Here is a 23,551-nt window from a genome sequence, read left to right as displayed (position 1 = left end):
CCAAAACAGGACAGGATTTGGGGAGAAAAACCCCAAAACAGGGCAGGATTTGGGGTTTGGGATTTGGGACAGGATTTGGGCTGGATCCTGGACAGGATTTGGGATGGGATTTAGGGAATCCCATGGGATGGGACTTGGGATGGGATTTGGGATTTGGGAATGGATTTGGGACATAGTTTGGGATGGGATCTTGGACAGGATTTGGGTGGGATTTGGGATTTGGGACAGGATCTTGGACAGGATTTGGGCTGGATCCTGGCCAGGATTTAGGACAGGATTTAGAACACGATTTAGGCCAGGATTTAGAACAGGACTTAGGCCAGGGTTTAGGCCAGGGTTTAGGCCAGGGTTTAGGCCAGGATTTGGGATGGGATTTAGGCCAGGTTTTAGGCCAGGGTTTAGGCCAGGATGTAGGCCAGGACTTAGACCAGGGTTCAGGCCAGGGTTTAGGCCAGGGCTCCATCCCCACCCCGCCCCTCACCTGGGCCAGGTCCACGGGCAGCCCCGCCCTGGCCGCCCCCAGCAGCCCCTGCACGGCCCTGGCGCGGCGCAGGAGCTCCTTGGCCCCGGGCAGGTCCTGGCAGCGCTTGGCACGGAGAGCGCCCTGCAGCAGCTGCCGGTGCCTGAGCTCCAGGAACTGCAGCTGCAGCTGGGCTGGGGGAAAACGGGGGTGAGAGGGGGAAAACGGGGGTGAGAGGGGCAAAACGGGGCTCAGGAGAGACCCTCACCCCTCTGGGACGGGGGCATGAGGGTCTGGGGGGCACTGGGAGGGGGCAGAAGGACCCTGCAGGTCCTGGGAGCGCTTGGCATGGAAAGAGCGCCCTGAACCAGCTCCAGGAACTGCAGCTGCAGCTGGGCTGGGGGCAAAACGGGGGTGAGAGGGGAAAAACGGGGGTCAGGGGGGTCAGAGAGGGGCAAAATGGGGGTCAGGGGGCACTGGGAGGGGGCAGAAGGACCCTGCAGGTCCTGGCAGAGCAGCCTGAACCAAGCCCCGGTGCCTGAGCTCCAGGAATTGCAGCTGCTGCTGGGATGGGGGCAAAACGGGGGTCAGGGGGGGAAAATGGGGGTGAGGGGGGTAAAATGGGGCTCAGGGGGGGAAAATGGGGGTGAGGGAGGGAAAATGGGGGTCGGGGGGGGGCAAAATGGGGGTCAGGGGGGCAAAATGGGGGTCAGGGGGGCAAAATGGGGGTCGGGGGGGTAAAACAAGGGGTGAGAGGGGCAAAATGGGGCTCAGGGGGGTAAAATGGGGGGCACAGGGGTCAGGGGGGAGCCTCACCCCATTGAGATCCCCTCACCCCACTGGGAATGGGGCACACACAGGGGTCAGGGGGGCCCTGGGGAGGGGTCCCAGTGCCCGGGGTCAGGGGAGGGGTCCCAGTGCCCGGGGGGGTCCTGGGGAGGGGTCCCAGTGCCCGGGGTCAGGGGGGTCAGGGGAGGGGTCCCAGTGCCCAGGGGTGCCCTGGGGAGGGGTCCCAGTGCCCGGGGGTGCCCTGGGGAGGGGTCCCAGTGCCCGGGGGGGTCCTGGGGAGGGGTCCCAGTGCCCGGGGGTGCCCTGGGGAGGGGTCCCAGTGCCCGGGGTCAGGGGGGCCCTGGGGAGGGGTCCCAGTGCCCGGGGGTGCCCTGGGGAGGGGTCCCAGTGCCCGGGGGGGCCCTGGGGAGGGGTCCCAGTGCCTGGGGTCAGGGGGGTCCTGGGGAGGGGTCCCAGTGCCCGGGGGGGTCCTGGGGAGGGGTCCCAGTGCCCGGGGGTGCCCTCAGCCCCCCATTCCCAGCCCCAGCCCCTCCCTTACCTTTCCCAGCAGGTTTAGGAGCCCCCTGGGAGCCCCGGGGCTGCTGCTGTTGTTTGGGAGGGGGCGCAGGAGGAGCCTTGGGCTGCACCTGGCACGGGACAGGGAGGGGATGACGCTGATCAAAATCCCTGGGAATGTTCCCCCTGCACCCCCAAAACTCCCACCTTGGTCTCCTTTTTTTCCTCCTCTTCCTCCTCCTCCTCCTCCTCCTCTTCCTCCTTGGGCTCCGTCAGCCTCAGGGCCGCCTCCAGCATCCCAGGAATGCTGGGCTCTGCTGGGCCCTCTGTGCCCTGGATTGGGGGGCAGCCTGGAAAAGGGGGGGTCCCGGGGGCAATGAGACCCCTCCCACCCTCATTGTGTCCCCCCAAGGCTGGGGACAGAGGGACAGAGGGACAGGGGGACAGGGGGACAGGGGGACAGGGGGACAGAGGGACAGGGGGACAGAGGGACAGAGGGACAGAGGGACAGAGGGACAGGGGGACAGGGGGACAGAGGGACAGAGGGACGGGGGGACAGAGGGACAGGGGGACAGAGGGACAGGGGGACAGAGGGACAGAGGGACAGGGGGACAGGGGGACGGGGGGACAGGGGGATGGGGGGACAGAGGGACAGAGGGACAGGGGGACAGGGGGACAGAGGGACAGAGGGACAGGGGGACATGGGGACATGGGGACAGGGGGACAGGGGGACAGAGGGACAGAGGGACAGGGGGACAGAGGGACGGGGGGACAGAGGGACAGGGGGACAGAGGGACAGAGGGACAGGGGGACAGGGGGACAGGGGGACAGGGGGACGGGGGGACAGGGACGTACCCGGGGGCACCGGCAGCTCCGAGAGATCCACGGCTCTGCCCGCGCTCAGGGCAGCCAGGGCGGCCTGGTATTGCTGGGGAGGGGGCACAGGGGGTCAGGGGGCACCCAGGGGCACCCAGGGGCACCCAGAGGGCACCCAGGGGGCACTGGGAGCACTGGGGATGCACTGGGAACAGACTGGGAGCACCCACAGGGTGTCACTGTGGGGACCAGGATACCCCTGGTATTGCTGGGGAGGGGGCACACGGGGGGTCAGGGGGCACCCAGGGGCACCCAGAGGGCACCCAGAGAGCACTGGGGATGGACTGGGAGCACTGGGAGCACTGGGGATGGACTGGGAGCACTGTGGGGAGGGAGACTGGGACCAGATGCTGCTCTGGGACTGGGATCCAGGATGTGGGACTGGGATCCAGGATGTGAGACTGGGATCAAGGATCTGGGACTGGATCCACGATGTGGGATGGGGATCCAGGATCTGGGACTGGGATTGTTATTTTTGGACTGGGATTATTATTCTTGGACTGGGACCACAGCTCTGGGACTGGGATCCAGGATGTGGGACTGGGATCCAGGATCTGGGACTGGGATTGTGATTTTTGGACTGGGATCCAGGATGTGAGACTGGGATCAAGGATCTGGGACTGGGATCCACAATGTGGGACTGGGATTGTGATTTTTGGACTGGGATCCAGGATGTGGGACTGGGATCCAGGATGTGGGACTGGGATCCAGGATGTGGGACTGGATCAAGAATCTGGGACAGGGATTGTGATTTTTGGACTGGGATCCAGGATGTGGGACTGGGATTGTAATTTTTGGACTGGGATCACAGCTCTGGTACTGGGATCCAGGATGTGGGACTGGGATCCAGGATGTGGGGACTGGGATCCAGGATCTGGGACTGGGATTGTGATTTTTGGACTGGGATCCAGGATGTGGGACTGGGATTGTGATTTTTGGACTGGGATTGTGATTTTTGGACTGAGATCCAGGATGTGGGACTGGGATTGTGATTTTTGGACTGGGATCCAGGATGTGGGACTGGGATCCAGGATGTGGGACTGGGATCCAGGATGTGGGACTGGGATCAAGAATCTGGGACAGGGATTGTGATTTTTGGACTGGGATCCAGGATGTGGGACTGGGATTGTGATTTTTGGACTGGGATTGTGATTTTTGGACTGAGATCCAGGATGTGGGACTGGGATTGTGATTTTTGGACTGGGATTGTGATTTTTGGACTGAGATCCAGGATGTGGGACTGGGATTGTGATTTTTGGACTGGGATCCAGGATGTGGGACTGGGATCCAGGATGTGGGACTGGGATCCAGGATGTGGGACTGGGATCAAGAATCTGGGACAGGGATTGTGATTTTTGGACTGGGATCCAGGATGTGGGACTGGGATTGTGATTTTTGGACTGGGATTGTGATTTTGGACTGGGATCCAGGATGTGGGACTGGGATCCAGGATCTGGGACTGGGATTGTGATTTTTGGACTGGGATCCAGGATGTGGGACTGGGATTGTGATTTTTGGACTGGGATTGTGATTTTTGGACTGAGATCCAGGATGTGGGACTGGGATTGTGATTTTTTGGACTGGGATCCAGGATGTGGGACTGGGATCCAGGATGTGGGACTGGGATCCAGGATGTGGGACTGGGATCAAGAATCTGGGACAGGGATTGTGATTTTTGGACTGGGATCCAGGATGTGGGACTGGGATTGTAATTTTTGGACTGGGATCACAGCTCTGGGACTGGGATCCAGGATGTGGGACTGGGATCCAGGATGTGGGACTGGGATCCAGGATCTGGGACTGGGATTGTGATTTTTGGACTGGGATCCAGGATGTGGGACTGGGATTGTGATTTTTGGACTGGATTGTGATTTTTGGACTGAGATCCAGGATGTGGGACTGGGATCCAGGATGTGGGACTGGGATCCAGGATGTGGGCCTGGGATTGTGATTTTTGGACTGGGATCACAGCTCTGGGACTGGGATCCAGGATGTGGGACTGGGATCCAGGATGTGGGACTGGGATTGTGATTTTTGGACTGGGATTGTGATTTTTGGACAGGGATTGTGATTTTTGGACTGGGATCCAGGATGTGGGGGCTGGGATCCAGGATGTGGGACTGGGATCCAGGATGTGGGACTGGGATCATTGATTTGGGACTGGGATTGTGATTTTTGGACTGGGATGTGATTTTTGGGACTGGGATTGTGATTTTTGGACAGGGATTGTGATTTTTGGACTGGGATCCAGGATGTGGGACTGGATCCATCCCTCTCTGGTGGTGGTCCCAGCTCTGCCCACCTTGAGGATCCTCTCGTGCATCCGAGCCTTTCTGCCGTCCCCCGCTGGCCCTGGCCTGGCCCAGGGGCCCGCCCGGTACCGCTCCATGCGCTGCTCCAGCGCCTCCCGCACGTCCCGGGGGGGCTCTGGGGGCAAAAACACCAAAAATCCCAACCAATCCCCCCTTGTCCTGCCCCTCTGCCCCCCAGGACGGGGCTGACCTGGGCTGGAGGCCGCTGGCTCCTTCCTTGGTGGATCCTTCATTGGTTGATCCTTCATTGGTGGATCCTTCACTGGTGGATCCTTCGCTGGTGGATCCTTGGATTCCTCAGCCTGTGGATCTGCAGGAAAAGAGCACCCAAATCCCACCAGAACCCCCAAAACTGAGGGTTTGAACCCCAAAATTGACAGTTTGAACCCCAAAATTGAAGGTTTGAACCCCCAAAATTGAAGGCTTCAACCCCAAACTTGAGGGGTTGAACACCAAATTTGAGGGTTTGAAGCCCAAAATTGAAGGGTTTGAAGCCTAAAACCTGAAGGGCTTGAACCACAAAACTAAATGGTTTGAAGCCCAAAAATTGAGGGTTGAACCCCCAAAATTGAAGGCTTTTAACCCCAAAACTGAAGGGTTTGAACCCCCAAAATTGAGGGTTTGAACCCCCAAACCGTAGGGTTTGAACGCCAAAACCGTAGGGTTTGAACCCCAAAATTGAGGGGTTGAACCCCAGAACTGAAGGGCTTAAACCCCAAACTTGAGGGTTTGAACCCCAAAATTGAGAGTTCTAACCCCAGAAATGAAGGGTTTGAACCCCAAACTTGAGGGTTTGAACCCCAAAACTGAAAGGTTTGAACCCCAAAATTGAGGGTTTGAACCCCAAAATTGAGAGTTCTAACCCCAGAACTGAAGGGTTTGAACCCCCAAAACTGAAAGGTTTGAACCCCAAAACTGAAGGGTTCGAACCCCAAACTTGAGGGTTTGAACCCCAAAATTGAGGGTTTGAACCCCAAAACTGAATGGGTTTTAACCCCAAAATTGAGGGCTTGAACCCCAAAATTGAAGGGTTTGAAGCCCAAAACCTGAAGGGCTTGAACCCCAAAACTAAATGGTTTGAAGCCCAAAAATTGAGGGTTTGAAGCCCAAAATGAGATTCCCACCCTTTCCACCCCCAAATGAAGGCCGGGGTCTCACCGGGCTCAGCTCCTCTCCCCAGCGCCTCCAGCTGCGCCTGCAACCTCTGCAAAACCACAGGAAAAAAGGGGATTTTGGGGCAGATGAGGGGATTTTTGGGGGGGAAAATTTTGAGGAAACTGAGGGGATTTTGGGGTAAATTCTGGGGAATTTTGATTAAACTGAGGGGATTTTAGGGGGGAAATTTTGAGGCAAAAGAGGGGATTTTTAGGGGGCAAATTTTGAGGAAACTGAGGGGATTTTAGGGGGAAATTCTGGGGAATTTTGAGTTAAATGAGGGAATTTTTTTGGAGAAATTCTGGGGAATTTTGAGTTAAATGAGGGGATTTTTGGGGGGGAAATTTTGAGGAAACTGAGGGGATTTTGGGGGGAAAATTCTGGAGAATTTTGATGCAAATGAGAGGATTTTGGGGGGAAATTCTGGGGAATTTTGAGGAAAATTAGGGGATTTTTTTTGGGGGAATTCTGGAGAATTTTGAGGAAAATGAGGAGATTTTTTGGGGGGGGAAATTCTGGAGAATTTTGAGGCAAATGAGAGGATTTTTGGGGGGAAAATTTTGAGGCAAATGAGAGAATTTTTTGGGGGGGAAATTTTGAGGAAAATGAGGAGATTTTTTAGGGCGAATTCTGGGGAATTTTGAGTTAAATGAGGGGATTTTTTGGGGGGAAAATTCTGGGGAATTTTGAGTTAAATGAGGGGATTTTTTGGGGGGAAATTTTGAGGAAACTGAGGGGATTTTTGGGGCGGAAATTCTGGGGAATTTTGATTAAACTGAGGGGATTTTGGGGGGGAAATTTTGAGGCAAATGAGGGGATTTTTTGGGGAAAATTCTGGGGAATTTTGAGGAAACTGAGGGGATTTTTTAGGGGGAAATTCTGGGGAATTTTGAGGCAAATGAGGGGATTTTGGGGGAAAATTTTGAGGAAACTGAGGGGATTTTTGGGGCGGAAATTCTGGGGAATTTTGATTAAACTGAGGGGATTTTGGGGGGGAAATTTTGAGGCAAATGAGGGGATTTTTTGGGGAAAATTCTGGGGAATTTTGAGTTAAATGAGGGCATTTTTGGGAGGAAATTCTGGGGAATTTTGAGGAAACTGAGGGGATTTTTTGGGGAAAATTCTGGGGAATTTTGAGTTAAATGAGGGCATTTTTTGGGAGGAAATTCTGGGGAATTTTGAGGAAACTGAGGGGATTTTTGGGAGGAAATTCTGGGGAATTTTGAGGAAACTGAGGGGATTTTTTGAGGGGAAATTTTGAGGCAAATGAGAGGATTTTTGGGGGAAATTTTGAGGCAAATGAGAGGATTTTTTGGGAGAATTTTGGGAGAAATTCTGGGAAATTTTGAGGGAAACTGAGAGGATTTTTGGGAGGAAATTCTGGGGAATTTTGATGAAACTGAGGGGATTTTTTGGGGGTAATTCTGGTGGTTCTGGGCGTACCTTGGCTGCCCTGAAGTGGCTCAGGGCTGTGGCGTTGTCCCCACGGCGTTTGGCCAGCACAGCTTCCCTCTGCAGCTCCTGGAGGCGCCGCCGGGGATCGGGATCGGGTTTGGGATCGGGTTTGGGATCGGGTTTGGGATCGGGTTTGGGATCGGGTTTGGGATCGGGTTTGGGATCCGGGGATGGATCCAGGGCGGGATTTGGGGCTGGGGGCTCAGGAGGCTGCTCAGGGGCCCCTCCAGGCTTGCCCAGAGCCACGGGAGGGGGAATGTCAGCGCTGTGGATGGGCCTCCCACTGCGGACAGAGTCCAGCATCTGCTCCAGGGTCTGCGGAAAAAACGGGGAGAAAACGGGGAAAAAACGGGGAAAATGGTGAAAGTCAGGGGGAAAGGGGGAACACGGGGAAAATGGGGGGAAATGGGGGCAGAATGGGGGAAAAATTGGGGAAAATGGGGGCAGAATGGGGGGAAAATGGGGGAAAAACTGGGGAAAATGGGGCGAAATGGGGGCAGAATGGGGGAAAATGGGGTGAAATGGGGGCAGAATGGGGGAAAAATTGGGGAAAATGGGGGGAAATGGGGGGCAGAATGGGGGAAAAATTGGGAAAAATGGGGTGAAATGGGGGCAGAATGGGGGAAAATGGGGTGAAATGGGGGCAGAATGAGGGAAAAATTGGGGGAAATAGGGGGAATTGGGAAAATGGGGCAGAATTGGGGAAAATGGGGTGAAATGGGGGCAGAATGGGGAAAAAATGGGGAAAATTGAGTGAAATGGGGGGAGAATTGGGGGGAAATGGGGTGAAATGGGGAGAGTTGGGAAAAATGGGGTGAAATGGGGAAGGTTGGGAAAAATGGGGCACAATTGGGGAAAATGGGGTGAAATGGGGAGAGTTGGAAAAATGGGGCAGAATTGGGGAAAATGGGGTGAAATGGGGCAGAATTGGGGAAAATGGGGGTGAAATGGGGTAAGGATTGGGGAAAATGGGGGCAGAATTCAGAAAAAGGGGGTGAAAGTGGGATAAGACTCAGGATTGGGTGAAGATAAATGGATGGGAAAGAGCAAAATAAGTAGGTGAAATGGAATAATGATAATATGGAATAAATTGAATAATAATAATAATAATGAATAAGAGTAATTTTTTAAAATGAATAATAATAATGGAATAAATTGAATAATAATAATAAAGGAATAAGTGGAATGAAATGGGATTTCATTGTCGTGATCATGAAACTGGTCAGAACTGAGAAAAGTGAGATAAAACTGGGAAAAGTGAGATAAAAGTGGGCTCAGGACTGGGAAAACTGGGATAAAAGCGGTTCAGAACTGTGCCAGAGTGCCCGGTTTTGGGCAGACCCAGGGGATTTAGGGGCAGAGCGGGGTCAGGTGCCGGCTCCCGGGCTCCGGGCTCACCTTGAGGCCGCGCTGGAGGCGCCGCAGCCGCGCCCCGCTGTTCCCGGTGCCGCTGTTGGCAAGGGCGGCCCGGTAAAGCTCCGCCCGCTCCGACAGCTCGGCCAGCAGCGCCCCCGCCGCGGGGCCCGGCTCCTGCGGGAACACCGGGAATGTACCGGGAATGTACCGGGAATGTACCGGGAATGTACTGGGAACGTACCGGGAACGTACTGGGAATGTACTGGGAATGTACCGGGAATGTACCGGGAATGTACCGGGAATACCGGTACAGGGAATGTACTGGGAATATACTGGGAGCACTGGGAATGTACCGGGAATATACTGGGAATGTACTGGGAATATACTGGGAATACCGAGAAAACAGGTACTGGGAATACCGGGAATGTACTGGGAATGTACTGGGAATGTACTGGGAATATACCGGGAATACACTGGGAATACCGAGAAAACCGGTACCGGGAATGTACTGGGAATGTACTGGGAATATACTGGGAATACTGAGAAAACCGGTACCGGGAATACCGGGAATGTACTGGGAATATACTGGGAATATACGGGGAATGTACTGGGAATGTACTGGGAATAAACTGGGAATGTACTGGGAATATACTGGGAATGTACTGGGAATACCAAGAAAACCGGTACCGGGAATATACGGGGAATATACTGGGAATACCGGTACCGGGAATACCGGGAATGTACTGGGAATGTACTGGGAGCACTGGGAATAGCAGAGTACTGGGAATACTGGGAGCACTGGGAGCACTGGGAATATACTGGGACTACAGGGAGTACCACAGCACTGGGAGTACTGGGAATATACTGGGAATACTGGGAGCACTGGGAATACTGGGAGTACTGGGAGCCCCTCCAAGACCCACCCTGGGATGGGCACTGGGATCAGGACAGGAATCAGCACTGGGATGGGGACACTGGGATGGGGACACTGGGATTAGGATTGGGACCAGCACTGGGATTGGGATCAGGATTGGGATCAGCCCTGGGATCATCCCGGCCGTACCTGTGGGGTCTCTGCATCCTCTGTGCTCCCGGGCCCCTCCTCCAGCACCTCCTGCAGCTCTGCCTGCTCAGGGATCCCGGGAATCAGCCTGGGATCCAGGGATCCCCAAATCCAGGGATCCCCAAATCCAGGGAATCCCCAAACCCAGGGAATCCCCAAATCCAGGGATCCCCAAAACCCAGGGAATCCCCAAAACCCAGGGATCCCCAAAACCCAGGGAATCCCAAAACCCAGGGAATCCCCAAAACCCAGGGAATCCCCAAAACCCAGGGATCCCCAAATCCAGGGAATCCCAAAACCCAGGGATCCCCAAATCCAGGGAATCCCAAAACCCAGGGAATCCCCAAATCCAGGGAATCCCAAAACCCAGGGAATCCCAAATCCAGGGATCCCCAAATCCAGGGAATCCCAAAACCCAGGGAATCCCCAAATCCAGGGAATCCCAAAACCCAGGGAATCCCAAATCCAGGAATCCCAAAACCCAGGGAATCCCCAAATCCAGGCCCAGCACCTCCCCCCTCACCAGCAGCTCCTCCTCGTTCTCCAGATCTTCCTCCCCTTCCTCCTCCTCCTCCTCGGGGGGGTCCTGAAGGCAGAGCTGGGCCAGGGCCTCCACGGCTGCCACATCTTGGGGAGGGCACAAAAATCAATTTTGGGGAGTTTTACCCCAAATTTCGAGGGGAAGGGGAGGCGGATTTACCTCGCCGGGGGGTCAGGGAACAGGGGGGTCACAAACCCAATTTTGGGGGGATTTTTGAGGGGGGACTTACCTCGTTGGGAGGGTCGGGGTCGCTCTCCCTTCTCCGGGGCCTCCCTGCCCCGCAGCAGCTGCAGCAGCTCCGCCTCCAGCGCCGCCTCCCCGTCCCCACCGGGACCGCCCCCGGTACCGGGATCCACCAGCAGCCCCATCTGGGGAGGGGGCGACAGCGTGAGGGGACCCCGGGGACCCCCAGGAGGGGATTCGGGGATTCGGGGACCCCCCCAAAGTGCTGAGGGGAAGGAGAGGACGATGGGAGCCCCCTCAGCACCCAGATCAGGGGGCCCGGGGGTCGCACGCACCTGCCTGGCCATGGCCGCCCCCCGGCCCGGGGCCCTCCTGGCTCGGCTCATGGCTCCGTGTCCCGCCGGGCCGAGCTGGGGATGGGGAACAGAGGAGAGCCCCGCTCTGATTTAAACCCCCCAAAAATCCTCGCTGCCCCTCACAAGGCCCCATCGCGGTTTTGCCGCCTCTCAGAGCGCCCCACAAGGCGCTGGCACCCCTCAGCTGTCCGCAGGCCTCACCCCCCGCTCCCGCTGCCGCGGTTTGTCCTGGTTTTATCCCGGTTTGTCCTGGTTTTATCCCGGTTTATCCTTACTCACTTCCTGCTCCGCCGGTCGCTGTCAACACCCCGCGCTTTACAGCACGGCCGTCGCAAAAAAGCCGCTGTCGTAAAAACCGCTCTGCTTTGCGGCGCCTGAGAACTACAACTCCCAGCGTGCCCCGCTGCCGGCGGGGAAAAGGCGGGAAAAACGTGAGGGGAGGCTGTGGGCGGAATGCCCCGAGGTGGAAAATGGGGGGGAAATTCCACGATTTTCACCTAAAGTCCAGAGGGTTTGGGGTTTTATGTTGCGGTTGTGCCTTTAGGGGAGCTGGGGGATATTTTATTATATTTATTTGGGCAGTGAGGGCGTTGAGGGCTGTGAGGGGAAAATAGCTGCCGGGGCCTGAGGGGAACTGGGGTGGTGTGAAATGGAGAGCTGAGGTAATTTGGGGTAATTTGGGGTAATTTGGGTTGTTTGTCCTTCCTAGATAGCGCCAGGATGGGGAAACGCAGGAGCCGCCCAATCCCAGGTAAAAAGAAAAACACCCAAATATCCCAATTTGGGCCCAGAATGACCCAAGTGGGGTCATTTCCCCCTTCTGGGAGACCCAGCTGGATCCAAACTGATTTCCTTTTTTCCTTTCCATCCAAAAAAATTTCCTTTTTCCCTCACACACAACAGGCGACAGGAAATTCCACGCTCCCAAAGCCAAGAGGATCCTTCAGGAAGCACCAGGAGCCGATTCCCATGGAGATCCTGCCAGGATGGATCCCGAGGTCCCAAGAGGGGAAAAAACTCCCCAAATTGGGGGTTTTTAACGTGATTTTTCAGGAAGGGAGAGACGAGGAAATTGGAGGTGACAGAGCACTGGGATCACCAAAACAGAGCATTTCCCATGGGGTGGAAAAGAATCATCTGGAATTGCCCCAGGTGGGAATTTTGGAAGCGGATGGGGCAGGAAAGGATGGGTTGGTGTCACCAAAACCAGGAATTTTGGGTGGGGCAGGAGAGAATGGTGGAGAATCGCCAAAAACGGCAGGTTTGGAGGTGGATGGAGCAGGAGAGCAGATGGAAACACCGAAAATGGGAATTTTGGGTGGAGCAGGAAAGGAGCAGCTGGAATCACCAAAACCAGGAATTTTGGAGGTGAATGGAGCAGGAGAAGAGCAGATGGAAACACCAAAAATGGGAATTTTGGATGGAACAGGAAAGGATCAGCTGGAATCACCAAAACCAGGAATTCTGGAGGTGGATAAAGAGCATCCAGAGCCAGTGAAACCAGGAATTCCAGAGGGAGATGGGGCAGGAGAGGAGCAGATGGAAACACCAAAAATGGGAATTTTGGATGGAACAGGAGAGGAGCAGCTGGAGTCACTGAAAATGGGAGTTTTGGATGGAACAGAAGAGGAATCACCAAAACCAGGAATTCCAAAGGTGGATGGAACAGGAGAGGAACAAATGGAAACACCAAAAATGGGAATTTTGGATGGGGCAGGAGAGGAGATGAAGTCACCAAAAATGGGGATTCTGGATGGAACAGGAGAGGAGAAGCTGGAAACACCAAAAATGGGAATTTTAGAGGTGGATAAAGAGCATCCAGAGCCAAAGAAATCAGGAATTCCAAAGGCAGATGGGGCAGGAGAGGAGCAGATGGAAACACCAAAAACGGGAATTTCGGATGGAACAGGAGAGGAACAGCTGGAAACACCAAAAATGGGAATTTTGGATGGAACAGGAGAGGAACAGCTGGAAACACCAAAAATGGGAATTTTGGATGGAACAGGAGAGGAGCAAATGGAAATACCAAAAATGGGAATTTTGGATGGAACAGGAGAGGAGCAGCTGGAAACACCAAAAATGGGAATTTTGGATGGAACAGGAGAGGAATCACCAAAACCAGGAATTTTGGAGGTGGATGGGGCAGGAATGGAGCAGTTGGAGCCAAACTGGGAAAATCCCAAACCGGGAATTTTGGATGAAACAGAAGAGAATGAGCTGGAATCAGCAAAACCAGGAATTCCAAAGGTGGATGGGGCAGGAGAAGAGAAGCTGGAAACACCAAAAATGGGAATTTTGGATGGAGCAGGAGAGGAGCAGCTGGAATCAGCAAAACCAGGAATTCTGGAGGTGGATGGAAGAGGAGAGAAGCTGGAAACACCAAAAGTGGGAATTTTGGATGGAGCAGGAGGGGAATCACCAAAAGCAGGAATTCTGGAGGTGGATGGAACAGGAGAGGAGAAGCTGGAATCACCAAAAATGGGAATTTTGGATGGAACAGGAGAGGAGAAGCTGGAAACACCAAAACCAGGAATTCCAAAGGCGGATGGGGCAGGAGAAGAGAAGCTGGAAACACCAAAAATGGGAATTTTGGATGGAACAGGAGGGGAATCACCAAAAGCAGGAATTCTGGAGGTGGATGGAGCAGGAGAGGAGCAGTTGGAGCCAAAGTGGGAAAATCCCAAGCTGGGAATTTCGGGACAGAACGAGGTGGAATCAGCAGCACCAGGGGACTCTGGAGCCCACGGGGAAACTGAGGGAAGTTCAGAGGCCCAGGAGCAGCAGGGAGGGCCCAGCCCAGGGGAGAAGGTACAAACTGGGACCCTCCCCATCCAAACTGGGACCCTCCCCATCCAAACTGGGACCCCTCCCCATCCAAACTGGGACCCTCCCCATCCAAACTGGGACCCAGAGACCCCTCCCCATCCAAACTGGGATCCAGAGACCCCTCCCCATCCCAAACTGGGACCCTCCTCAATTCCAAACTGGGATCCAGGGACCCCTCCCCATCCAAACTGGGATCCAGAGACCCCTCCCCATCCAAACTGGGATCCAGAGACCCCTCCCCATTCCAACTGGGACCCTCCCCATCCAAACTGGGATCCAGAGACCCCTCCCCAACCCCAAACTGGGACCCAGGGACCCCTCCCCAATCCCAAACTGGGACCCAGGGACCCTCCCCAATCCCAAACTGGGACCCTCCCCATCCAAACTGGGACCCTCCCCATCCAAACTGGGATCCAGAGACCCCTCCCCAATCCCAAACTGGGATCCAGGGACCCCTCCCCATCCCAAACTGGGACCCTCCCCATTCCAAACTGGGACCTTCCCCATCCAAACTGGGACCCAGAGACCCCTCCCCATCCAAACTGGGACCCAGAGACCCCTCCCCATCCAAACTGGGACCCAGGGACCCCTCCCCATCCAAACTGGGACCCTCCCCATCCCAAACTGGGACCCTCCCCATCCCAAACTGGGACCCTCCCCATTCCAAACTGGGACCTTCCCCATCTCCTTTCTTTCCCTGCAGCCCTGGCCCACCCCAGGCCAGACCCACCCCGGATCCACAGCAAACAACGCCTGGCAAAGGTGAGTGAATCCAGCCAGCACCAAAATCCTGATTTTTGCCCGAAATCCCCAATTTAAGAAGTGCAAAAGAACCCCAATTTTAGGGTTTTTTTGGGGTGGTTTTTTTTTTGTTTTTTGTTTATTTTCCCTCCCCTCAGCAGCTCCAGACCCGCAGAACCATCGGACGCCAGCGACGTCATCCGGGGCCTGATCCGGGAGCTCTCAGACCTCAAGTAAGTCCCAGCCCCGCCCGGATTTCGGTGACTCTGGGGGTGCAGCCCCCCCCGAGTGACCCCCACGTCCCCCCACAGCCGCCTGGCCATGGGGGCCCAGCGGGGGCTGGAGCTGCTCAGGAGGCCAAAGCCACGGCGGGGCCGGAGGGCAGCGCCCGCCGGGAGCCGCTGGAAGGAGGGGTAGGGACGCCAGGAGGGACTCCAGGAACTCCCATTTATTGCTGGAATAAAAACAAAGCTCCTGTGGAGAGTGGGTGCGGGTGGATGGTCCCTGGGAGCGCTGTCCCCTTCCTGGCCTGGGATTGGCCAAAACTCCACAGTCCAACCCAAAATGTCTGGTAAGACCTGGAGCACCGAGCCCTTTTGGGAGTAACCAAAACTCAGCTTTGAAAACTCAAACCAAATCCAAAACTCAGAGTTCAGAATTCAAACCAAGCCCAAAACTCAAACCAAACCCAAAACTCAGAGTTCAGAACCCAAACCAAACCCAGAACTCAAACCAAACCCAAAACTCAAACCAAACCCAAAACTCAGAGTTCAGAATTCAAACCAAACCCAAAACTCAGAGTTCAGAACCCAAACCAAACCCAAAACTCAGCTCTCAAAACTCAAACCAAACCCAAAACTCAGCTCTCAAAACCCAAACCAAACCCAAAACTCAGAGTTCAAAACTCAAACCAAACCCAAAACTCAGAGCTCAAAACTCAAACCAAACCCAAAACTCAAACCAAACCCAAAACTCAGCTCAGCTCAGTAGAGGGGTGTTCGTGGTGTTGTGGGTGACTAAATGGCACCAAAAGCAGCCCCCAAAAATGTTAAGGGATGGGATAAAGGCTCCAACATTTGGAGGATCAGCCCCTTCCCAGTCCTTTTTTGGCCTGGGATTAACCAAAATTCAATAATTTAACCCAAAATATCTGGAAACAGCTCCAGCACTTGGAGCATCAGCCCCTTCCCAGCCTGGGATTAACCAAAACTCCACAATCCAACCCAAAATATCTGGAAACAGCTCCAATATTTGGAGCATCAGCCCCTTCCCAGCCTGGGATTAACCAAAACTCCACAATCCAACCCAAAATATCTGGAAACAGCTCCAATATTTGGAGTATCGGCCCCTTCTCAGTCCCTTTTTGGCCTGGGATTAACCAAAATTTCACAATCCAACCCAAAATATCTGGCAACCCCTGGAGCTCTGACACCTTCCCAGCCTGGGATTAACCAAAATTCAGTAATCCTACCCAAAATACCTGGAAACAGCTTCCAGCACCTGGAGCTCTGAGCCCTTCTCAGCCTGGGGTTAACCAATATTCCATAATCCAGCCCAAAATATTTGATAAACCCTGGAGCACCGGCCCCTTTTGGGATGAACCAAAATTCAGAGCTCAGAACTCAAAATCAAACCCAAAACTCAGAGCTCAAAACCCAAACCAAATCCAAAATTCAGAGCTCAAAACTCAAAACCAAACCCAAAATTCAGAGCTCAAAACTCAGAGTTCAAAACCCAAAACTCAGAGCTCAGAACTCAAACTAAACCCAAAATTCAGAGCTCAAAACTCAAACCAAACCCAAAATTTAGAGCTCAGAACTCAAACCAAACCCAAAATTCAGAGCTCAAAACTCAAACTAAACCCAAAATTCAGAGCTCAAAACTCAAAACCAAACTCAAAATTCAGAGCTCAGAACCCAAACCAAACCCAAATTTCAGAGCTCAAAACTCAAACTAAACCCAAAATTCAGAGCTGGCCCCGCTGGCAGCGCCCAGGTCTGGATCTTGCGGGTGCCAGGGCACCAGGAGGTGGCACCAACTGGGCAAACTGGTCCCAGTCCAGCTCCAAAACTGGTCCCAGTCCAGCTCCAAGCCATGGTCTCATCCTCCTCTGGCGAAGTGCCTGGAAGAGAAGCAAAATTCCTGGTGGGAATCCTGCAGGAATCTTATCCTGGATAAACCCAGGTTTGGGTAAAACAGGAACTGGGATAAACCTGGGTTTGTATAAAACAGGAATCCCAGGATTTGGGATAAACCCAGGTCTGGATAAAACAGGAATCCTATCCTGGATAAATCCAGGTTTGTGTAAAACAGGAATCCCAGGATTTGGGATAAACCCAGGTTTGTATAAAACAGGATTTTGGATGTGCCACATCCTCTGGGACACCCCAAACCCCAAACCTGAGTGGGGATTTGACATCCTAACCCTGCCTAAAGCCAGGTTTGGATAAAACAGGAATCCCAACCCTGCCTAAACCCAGGTTTGGATAAAACAGAATCCCAACCCTGCCTAAACCCAGGTTTGGATAAAACAGGAATGAATCCCACCCCTGCCTAAGCCCAGGTTTGGATAAAACAGGAATCCCAACCCTGCCTAAACCCAGGTTTGGATAAAACAGGAATGCCAGGAACTGGGATAAACCCAGGTTTGGATAAAACAGGAATCCCAACCCTGCCTAAACCCAGGTTTTGAATAAAACAGGAATGAATCCCAACCCTGCCTAAACCCAGGTTTGGCTAAAACAAGAATCCCAACCCTGCCTAAACCCAGGTTTGGCTAAAACAAGAACCACAGGAATGCCAACCGTGCCTAAACCCAGATTTGGATAAAACAAGAATCCCAACCCTGCCTAAACCCAGATTTGGATAAAACAGGAATCAGAGGAATCCCAACCCTGCCCAAACCCAGGTTTGGCTAAAACAGGAATGAATCCCACCCCTGCCTAAGCCCAGGTTTGGCTAAACCACAATCATGGGAATTGAGACAAACCCAGCAGCACCGGCCGCACCCTCCGTGCCCCACGCGCCCCTCCCAGCCCTGCCGGTGGCCCGGGCTCCTCGTCCCCCTCGTCCCCTCCTCACCTACACCCTGCCCGTCCTGTGCCTCCTGCCCGCGGCCGCGGGCCGCGCGTACACCGAGGTGTAGCCGCGGTGCGTGCGGGGGCAGAAGCGCCGCGTGTGCGCCTGGTCCTGCGTGGCCCCGCACTGCGGGCAGACGTAGCTGCGGAGCACCGGGCACTGCAGGCGGCCCCGCGCGTCCCGCAGGCTGTGGCTCCGGTACACGCCCGGGGACTCGCCGTTGTGCTGGCAGAAGGAGCAGGGCAGCAGCCCCGGGCAGGGAGGGGGAGCCGCGGGTGGAGCGGGTTCCGTGCAGGGAGGCAGAATCACGGGCGGAGGTGGTCTGGCATGTGGAGGTGGGTCGGTGTGCGGAGGTGGTCCCACTGGTGGAGGTGGTCTGGGACGTGGAGATGGCCTGGAGCATGGAGATGGGTCAGTGCACGGAGGTGGAACCACGGGTGGAGCTGGCCTGGCATGTGGAGCTGGTTCCATGTATGGAGATGGTCCCACCGGTGGAGCTGGTTCAGCACATGGAGCTGGTTCTGTGCATGGAGATGGTCCCACTGGTGGAGCTGGCCCAGCAGATGGAGCTATCCCAACATGTGGAGCTGGTCCAGCAGACAGAGCTGGCGCAGTGCATGGAGCTGGCCCAGCAGATGGAGCTGGCCTGGCACGTGGAGCTGGTTCAGCACACTGAGCTGGCCCCACATGTGGAGCTGTCCTAGCACGTGGAGCTGGCCCAGCACGTGGAGCTGGTCTGGCATGCGGAGCTGGCCCCACAGATGGAGCTGGCCCAGCACGCGGAGCTGGTCTGGCATGTGGAGCTGGCCCCGCAGATGGAGCTGGCCCCACAGATGGAGCTGGTCTGGCATGTGGAGCTGGCCCAGCACGCGGAGCTGACCCAGCACGCGGAGCTGACCCACCCCACGCAGCCAGAGCCCCCATTGTCACCGAGATGTCCCCACGGCCCGCGGGCTCACGGAGCAGCAGGGCCACCACGGCCGCCAGCCCCAGGTAATCCCTCCACATGTCAAAGTGACCCGGCACGGCCACCCCAGCGCCACCAGCGCCACCAGCACCGCGGGCCGTGGGACACCACAGCGTCCTCGAGCCTCTCCAGGGAGGCTGTGCCACTTCTGGCGCGGCATTGTCACCTCTGGTGCCACCTCTGGCGCCATCTCTGATGCCACCTCTGCTGTCACCTCTGCTGTCACCTCTGCTGTCACCAGCATGGCGCGGGGCTGGACGTGGCTCCTTGTTCCAGATGCTCCCGGTGTCCCCAGTCCTGGCCTGGCCTGGGGCCGGTCCGGCCAGTGCTGCTGGTGGTGTGGGGCTGGACACCCCAGTGCTCTGTCCCAGTGCTCCCAGTGCTCCCAGTGCTCCCAGTACCGATGTCTCCGGTGCTCCCAGTGCTCCCAGTGCTCCCAGTGCCGATGTCTCCGGTGCTCCCAGTGCTCCTGTACCTGTACTGGTGTCTCCGCTGCTCTCGGTGTCCCGAGTTCTCCTGGCCTGGCCTGGGGCCGGTCCGGCCAGTGCTGCTGGTGGTGTGGAACTGGACACCCCAGAGCTCTGTCCCAGTGCTCCCAGTGCTCTGTCCCAGCGCTCCCAGCGCTCCCAGTGCTCCCAGTGCTCCCAGTACCGATGTCTCCGGTGCTCCCAGCGCTCCCAGTGCTCCCAGTGCTCCCAGTGCTCCCAGCGCTGCCGGTCCCGGTGCCTCCGGTCGGGGCCTACCCGCCGCTCCTGCGCGTGGTCAGCGCCGGGCTGTCCGCGCCTCCAGACGGGCGGGGCGCGCCCGTCGTGGCCTTTGGTGGCTTTGGGGTTAATCACCGCAATTTCGGTAATTGCTGCTGCCACGAACCGCGATAAGCGCTGCCCGCCCCCCGGGGCCCTGCCGGGAACCTCCCAGCAGCGTTTTTTGGGGGAAGATCGCGGGGTTTTGGGTTTTCGGGGGGGGGGGATTTGTGGGGTTGGGAAATTCCTGCCCAGGGAGGGTCATCCCAAAATCACCGGGATGCTGTAAGGGGGGGCATGGCGCACCCAAAAAGCAGCGGTTTTACCCCAAAGTCACCGAGTGGATTCCCTGGTGGCACAAGGGATCCCACACCGGCCTCCATCCCGCAGGATCCAGGATCTGCCCCTGCTCTTGTGGGGATCCCAAATCCTGGATTTGGGGATCTGTTCACGGGCAGGATCCAGGATCTGTCCCTGTTCCTGTGGGGGTCCCAGTGGGATTTTGGGATCTGTTCTCATCCAGGATCCAGGATCTGTCCCTGTTCTTGTGGGGATCCCCCCTGAGAATCCCAAATCCTGGATTTTGGGATTTGCTCCCATCCAGGATCCGTCCCTGTTCTGGATTTTGGGATCTGCTCCTGGATTTTGGGATCTGTTCCCAGGCAGGATCCAGGATTTGTCCCTGTTCTTGTGGGGATCCCCCTGGATTTTGGGATCTTTTCCCATCCAGGATCCCCAGGACCCCCAAAGGAACAGGACAAAAACCCTTTTGAGCTGAAAACTGGAGGAAAAAGGGAAAAACCAGGGGGGTCATTGCCCAGCTGAACCCCAATTCCCCCGGATTTAACCCCAAAGCTGCTCCTGCCCCAGGCTGGGAAACTGTGAGACCCCCCCTGGTGTGGGTGGGATGTCCCCAAATGTCCCCAGGTGTCCCCAGATCCCCCCAGGTGTCCCCAAATGTCCCCAGGTGTCCCCAAATGTCCCCAAATCCCCCCAGGTGTTCCCAGGTGTCCCCAGGTGTCCCCAGGTGTCCCCAAGCCCTGACGGGGGCGCGGCACAGCTCATCCCGTAGGCCCCGCCCACTTCCCCGCCCACCCCCTCATCCTCATCGCTGATTGGCCGCCACCCCCCTCCACATCCCCCGCACGGCCACGCCCCTTCCAGCCCCGCCCCGCCCATTTAAAGGCACCGCAGCCTCTTTTAACCCCTGCGCGCCCACCCGGGGGGGCTCGGGGAGGGCAGGGGGGAGCTGCAGATGGATGGAGACCCCCGAGTGCCCCCCAAAAAGCGCAGCGACCCCCCCCGAAATAGTTGGGGAGCCGGGCACGGTGTGAGCGGGGAAACTGAGGCACGGGAGGATTGAGGGGGGGGGGGGTTCGGGTAGAGCCGCTGCGCTTCATCCCGGGGGGGTCCCGGGGCGGGGGGGTCCCGGTGCCTCCCGAACCCCCCCCGGTCCCGTCCGGCCCCACCCGGTGCCTCACGGGCCCCACAAGTCGGGGCTTGAACCGGAGGGGCGGGGGGGGGAAGGGGGGTGATTCCCCCCCCCCAAAGGATTTTTGGGATTTTTGGGGGGGTCTGCGGGGGTGTCGGGGTGGGGTGGGGGGGGTGGCAGTGAAAGCGCCTTTGTCCGGACCCGCCGGTCCCAGCCCGGGGTGAGTCACGGCCGCGTGGTTCGGGACTGAGTCACCCCCCCCCGAACCCCCCCGGGACACCCCCGGGGCCTCCCGGACCCCCCCGGGGCCTCCCGAACCCACCCGAACCCACCTGGACCCACCCGAATCCACCCGGATCCACTCGGACCCCCCCCAATCACCCCTGGGCCCCCCCGGACCCCCCCGGACCCCTCCGGACCCCCCTGGACCCCCCCTGAACCCCCCCGGACCCACCCGGGACCCCCTGAACCCCCCCTGATCCACGCGGGACCCCCCCCCCTGCTTGGGGACATCTGGGGGGTTAAACATAAAAATGTGGGGGGGAAAAGGCGCATTTGGGGGTACGGGATGGGGTAAGGGGGGCCCGGGACCCTCCCCCCCCTCTGGGGACACCCTGGGGACCCCCCCCCCCTCTGGGGACACCCCCGTCCCCCCCCGGTGCCGCCCCCGCAGGCCCCGCCCGGCGGTGCCGGTGCCGGTCCCGGTGAGTCACGGCCGTGACTCAGCCCCGCCAAAACAGCGGCGCCGCCGGGGCAACGGCGGGAGAGCAGCGGGGGGACCCCGGCCCGGATGGGGGACCCCCAACCCATAGTGGGGACCATTGACCCATACTGGGGACCCCTGATTCACATTGGGGACCCCCGACCCATAGTGGGGACCACTGACTCATAGTGGGGACCATTGACTCATAGTGGGGACCCCCGACCCATAGTGGGGACCACTGACTTATACTGGGGACCCCCGACCCATACTGGGGACCATTGACCCATATTGGGGACCCCCGACCCTTACTGGGGACCATTGGCTCATAGTGGGGACCCCCGACCCTTACTGGGGACCACTGACTCATACTGGGGATCCCCGACCCATACTGGGGACCACTGACTCATATTGGGGACCATTGACCCATACTGGGGACCCCCAGCCCATATTGGGGACCACTGACTCATAGTGGGGACCACTGACTCATACTGGGGACCACCAACCCATACTGGGGACCATTGACCCATAGTGGGGACCCCCGACCCATACTGGGGACCATTGACTCATATTGGGGACCACTGACTCATATTGCGGACCACTGATTCACATTCGGGATCCTCTGACCCATATTGGGGACACTTCATATTGGGGACCCCCGACTCATATTGGGGACACTTTGAGCCATATTGGGGACACTTGGAGTCATATCAGGAACCCCCGACTCATATTGGGGACCACTGACCCATATTGGGGACACTTCAACTCATGTTGGGGACCCCCTGAGCCGTACTGGGGGGCTGTGCCCTGTTCCATATGGTGGCACTCGTGTCACTGCCGTGCCATGCTGTTCCGTGCCAGTGTCACCTGTGTCACTGCTGTGCTGTGCCCTGTTCTGTGCCGGTGTCACCCGTGTCACTGCCATGCCAGGGACATCCCTGTCACTGCCATGCTGTGCCCTGTTCCACACTGGTGTCACCTGTGTCACTGCCACACCAGTGTCCCCCCTGTCAGTGCCATGCCCTGCTGTGCTGTGCCAGTGTCACCTGTGTCACCGCCTTGCTCTGCCCTGCTGGGCCCTGCCATGCCGTGCTGTGCTGTGCTGTTCCACACCAGTGTCACCTGTGTCACTGCCATACCAGGGACAACATGCATCAGTGCCATGCTGTGCCATGCTGGTGACACCCCTGCCAGTGCCCTGCTGTGCTGGTGTCACCCGTGTCAGTGCCATGCCATGCCATGCTATGCTGTGCCCGTGTCACCCCTGTCACTGCCCTGCCGTGCCATGCTGTTCCACACCAGTGTCACCCCTGCCGTGCCGTGCCATGCTGTGCCATTCTGGTGACATCCCTGTCAGTGCCATGCCATGCCGTGCTGTTCTGTGCCAGTGTCACCCCTGTCACTGCCCTGCTGTGCCGTGCTGTGACAGGGTTCCCTGCCATCCCTGCCATTCCATTCCATTCCGTCCCGTTCCGTCCCGTTCCATTCCATTCCGTTCCGTTCCGTTCCGTCCCGTTCCGTGCCGTTCCCGCCGCGCCGTTTGGGCCCCTCCGCCGCCGCCGCCGCCGCCGGGGCCGCTCGGGCCGCTCCTCCCGGGGTGACTCAGGCGCTCGGAATGCGCCGCCGGCGCGTGGGCGCTGCCCGGGCCGCTGCCATTGCCTAGAAAGGGCATGGCCGAGCCCACGGGGACACCACGGGGACATCGCCGAGCCCACGGGGACACCGGGGCCACCACGGGCACCTCCTGATCCCCTGGGGCCACCTCCGAGCCCACGGGGACACCGGGGCCACCACGGGGACATCGCCGAGCCCACGGAGACACCAGGGACACCAAGGGGCTACCAGGGCCACCACGGGCACCTCCTGATCCGCTGGGGCCACCTCCAAGCCCACGGGGGCACCAAGGACACCAAGGGGCTACCAGGGCCACCACGGGGCCATCAGGGCCACCATGGGCACCCCCTGATCCCCTGGGCTACCACGGGATTCACACTGAGCCCACGAGGCCATTGCCGAGCCCACG

The 23,551-nt window shown here is 57.3% G+C and overlaps 3 protein-coding genes across 3 annotated transcripts; 1 reads left to right on the top strand and 2 right to left on the bottom strand.

The window, feature by feature from the left end:
• Positions 1–685: 685 nt before the first annotated feature.
• On the bottom strand, positions 686–11,836 carry CC2D1A (coiled-coil and C2 domain containing 1A). Its single transcript, XM_071420951.1, has 14 exons — positions 11,321–11,836; positions 11,021–11,095; positions 10,732–10,870; positions 10,485–10,588; positions 9,962–10,024; positions 8,941–9,072; positions 7,531–7,857; positions 6,091–6,136; positions 5,123–5,242; positions 4,923–5,047; positions 2,600–2,672; positions 1,952–2,094; positions 1,788–1,875; positions 686–857 (listed from the first exon to the last, which is right to left on the bottom strand). Exons 2-14 carry the CDS (start codon positions 11,069–11,071, stop codon positions 712–714), a joined length of 1,557 nt encoding a protein of 518 aa, XP_071277052.1. The 5' UTR covers positions 11,072–11,095; positions 11,321–11,836; the 3' UTR covers positions 686–711.
• BRME1 (break repair meiotic recombinase recruitment factor 1) lies at positions 11,459–15,025 on the top strand. The gene is made up of 6 exons (XM_071420950.1): positions 11,459–11,504; positions 11,751–11,792; positions 11,945–13,849; positions 14,571–14,629; positions 14,767–14,841; positions 14,920–15,025. The coding sequence occupies exons 3-6, from the start codon at positions 12,011–12,013 to the stop codon at positions 15,023–15,025; spliced, it is 2,079 nt and encodes a 692-aa protein (XP_071277051.1). The 5' UTR covers positions 11,459–11,504; positions 11,751–11,792; positions 11,945–12,010.
• Positions 15,026–15,068: 43 nt separating this feature from the next.
• Positions 15,069–19,626, bottom strand: NANOS3 (nanos C2HC-type zinc finger 3). Its single transcript, XM_071420952.1, has 2 exons — positions 17,690–19,626; positions 15,069–16,730 (listed from the first exon to the last, which is right to left on the bottom strand). Exon 1 carries the CDS (start codon positions 18,692–18,694, stop codon positions 17,690–17,692), a length of 1,005 nt encoding a protein of 334 aa, XP_071277053.1. The 5' UTR covers positions 18,695–19,626; the 3' UTR covers positions 15,069–16,730.
• Positions 19,627–23,551: the final 3,925 nt, after the last annotated feature.

This window comes from Agelaius tricolor, unplaced genomic scaffold (assembly GCF_023055355.1).
Source record: "Agelaius tricolor isolate 1412-34295 unplaced genomic scaffold, bAgeTri1.0.p SCAF_177, whole genome shotgun sequence".
NCBI classification, from domain to species: domain Eukaryota; kingdom Metazoa; phylum Chordata; class Aves; order Passeriformes; family Icteridae; genus Agelaius; species Agelaius tricolor.
The sequence above is the reverse complement of the archived record's forward strand: the minus strand, read 5'-3'. Positions and strand labels throughout refer to the sequence as shown.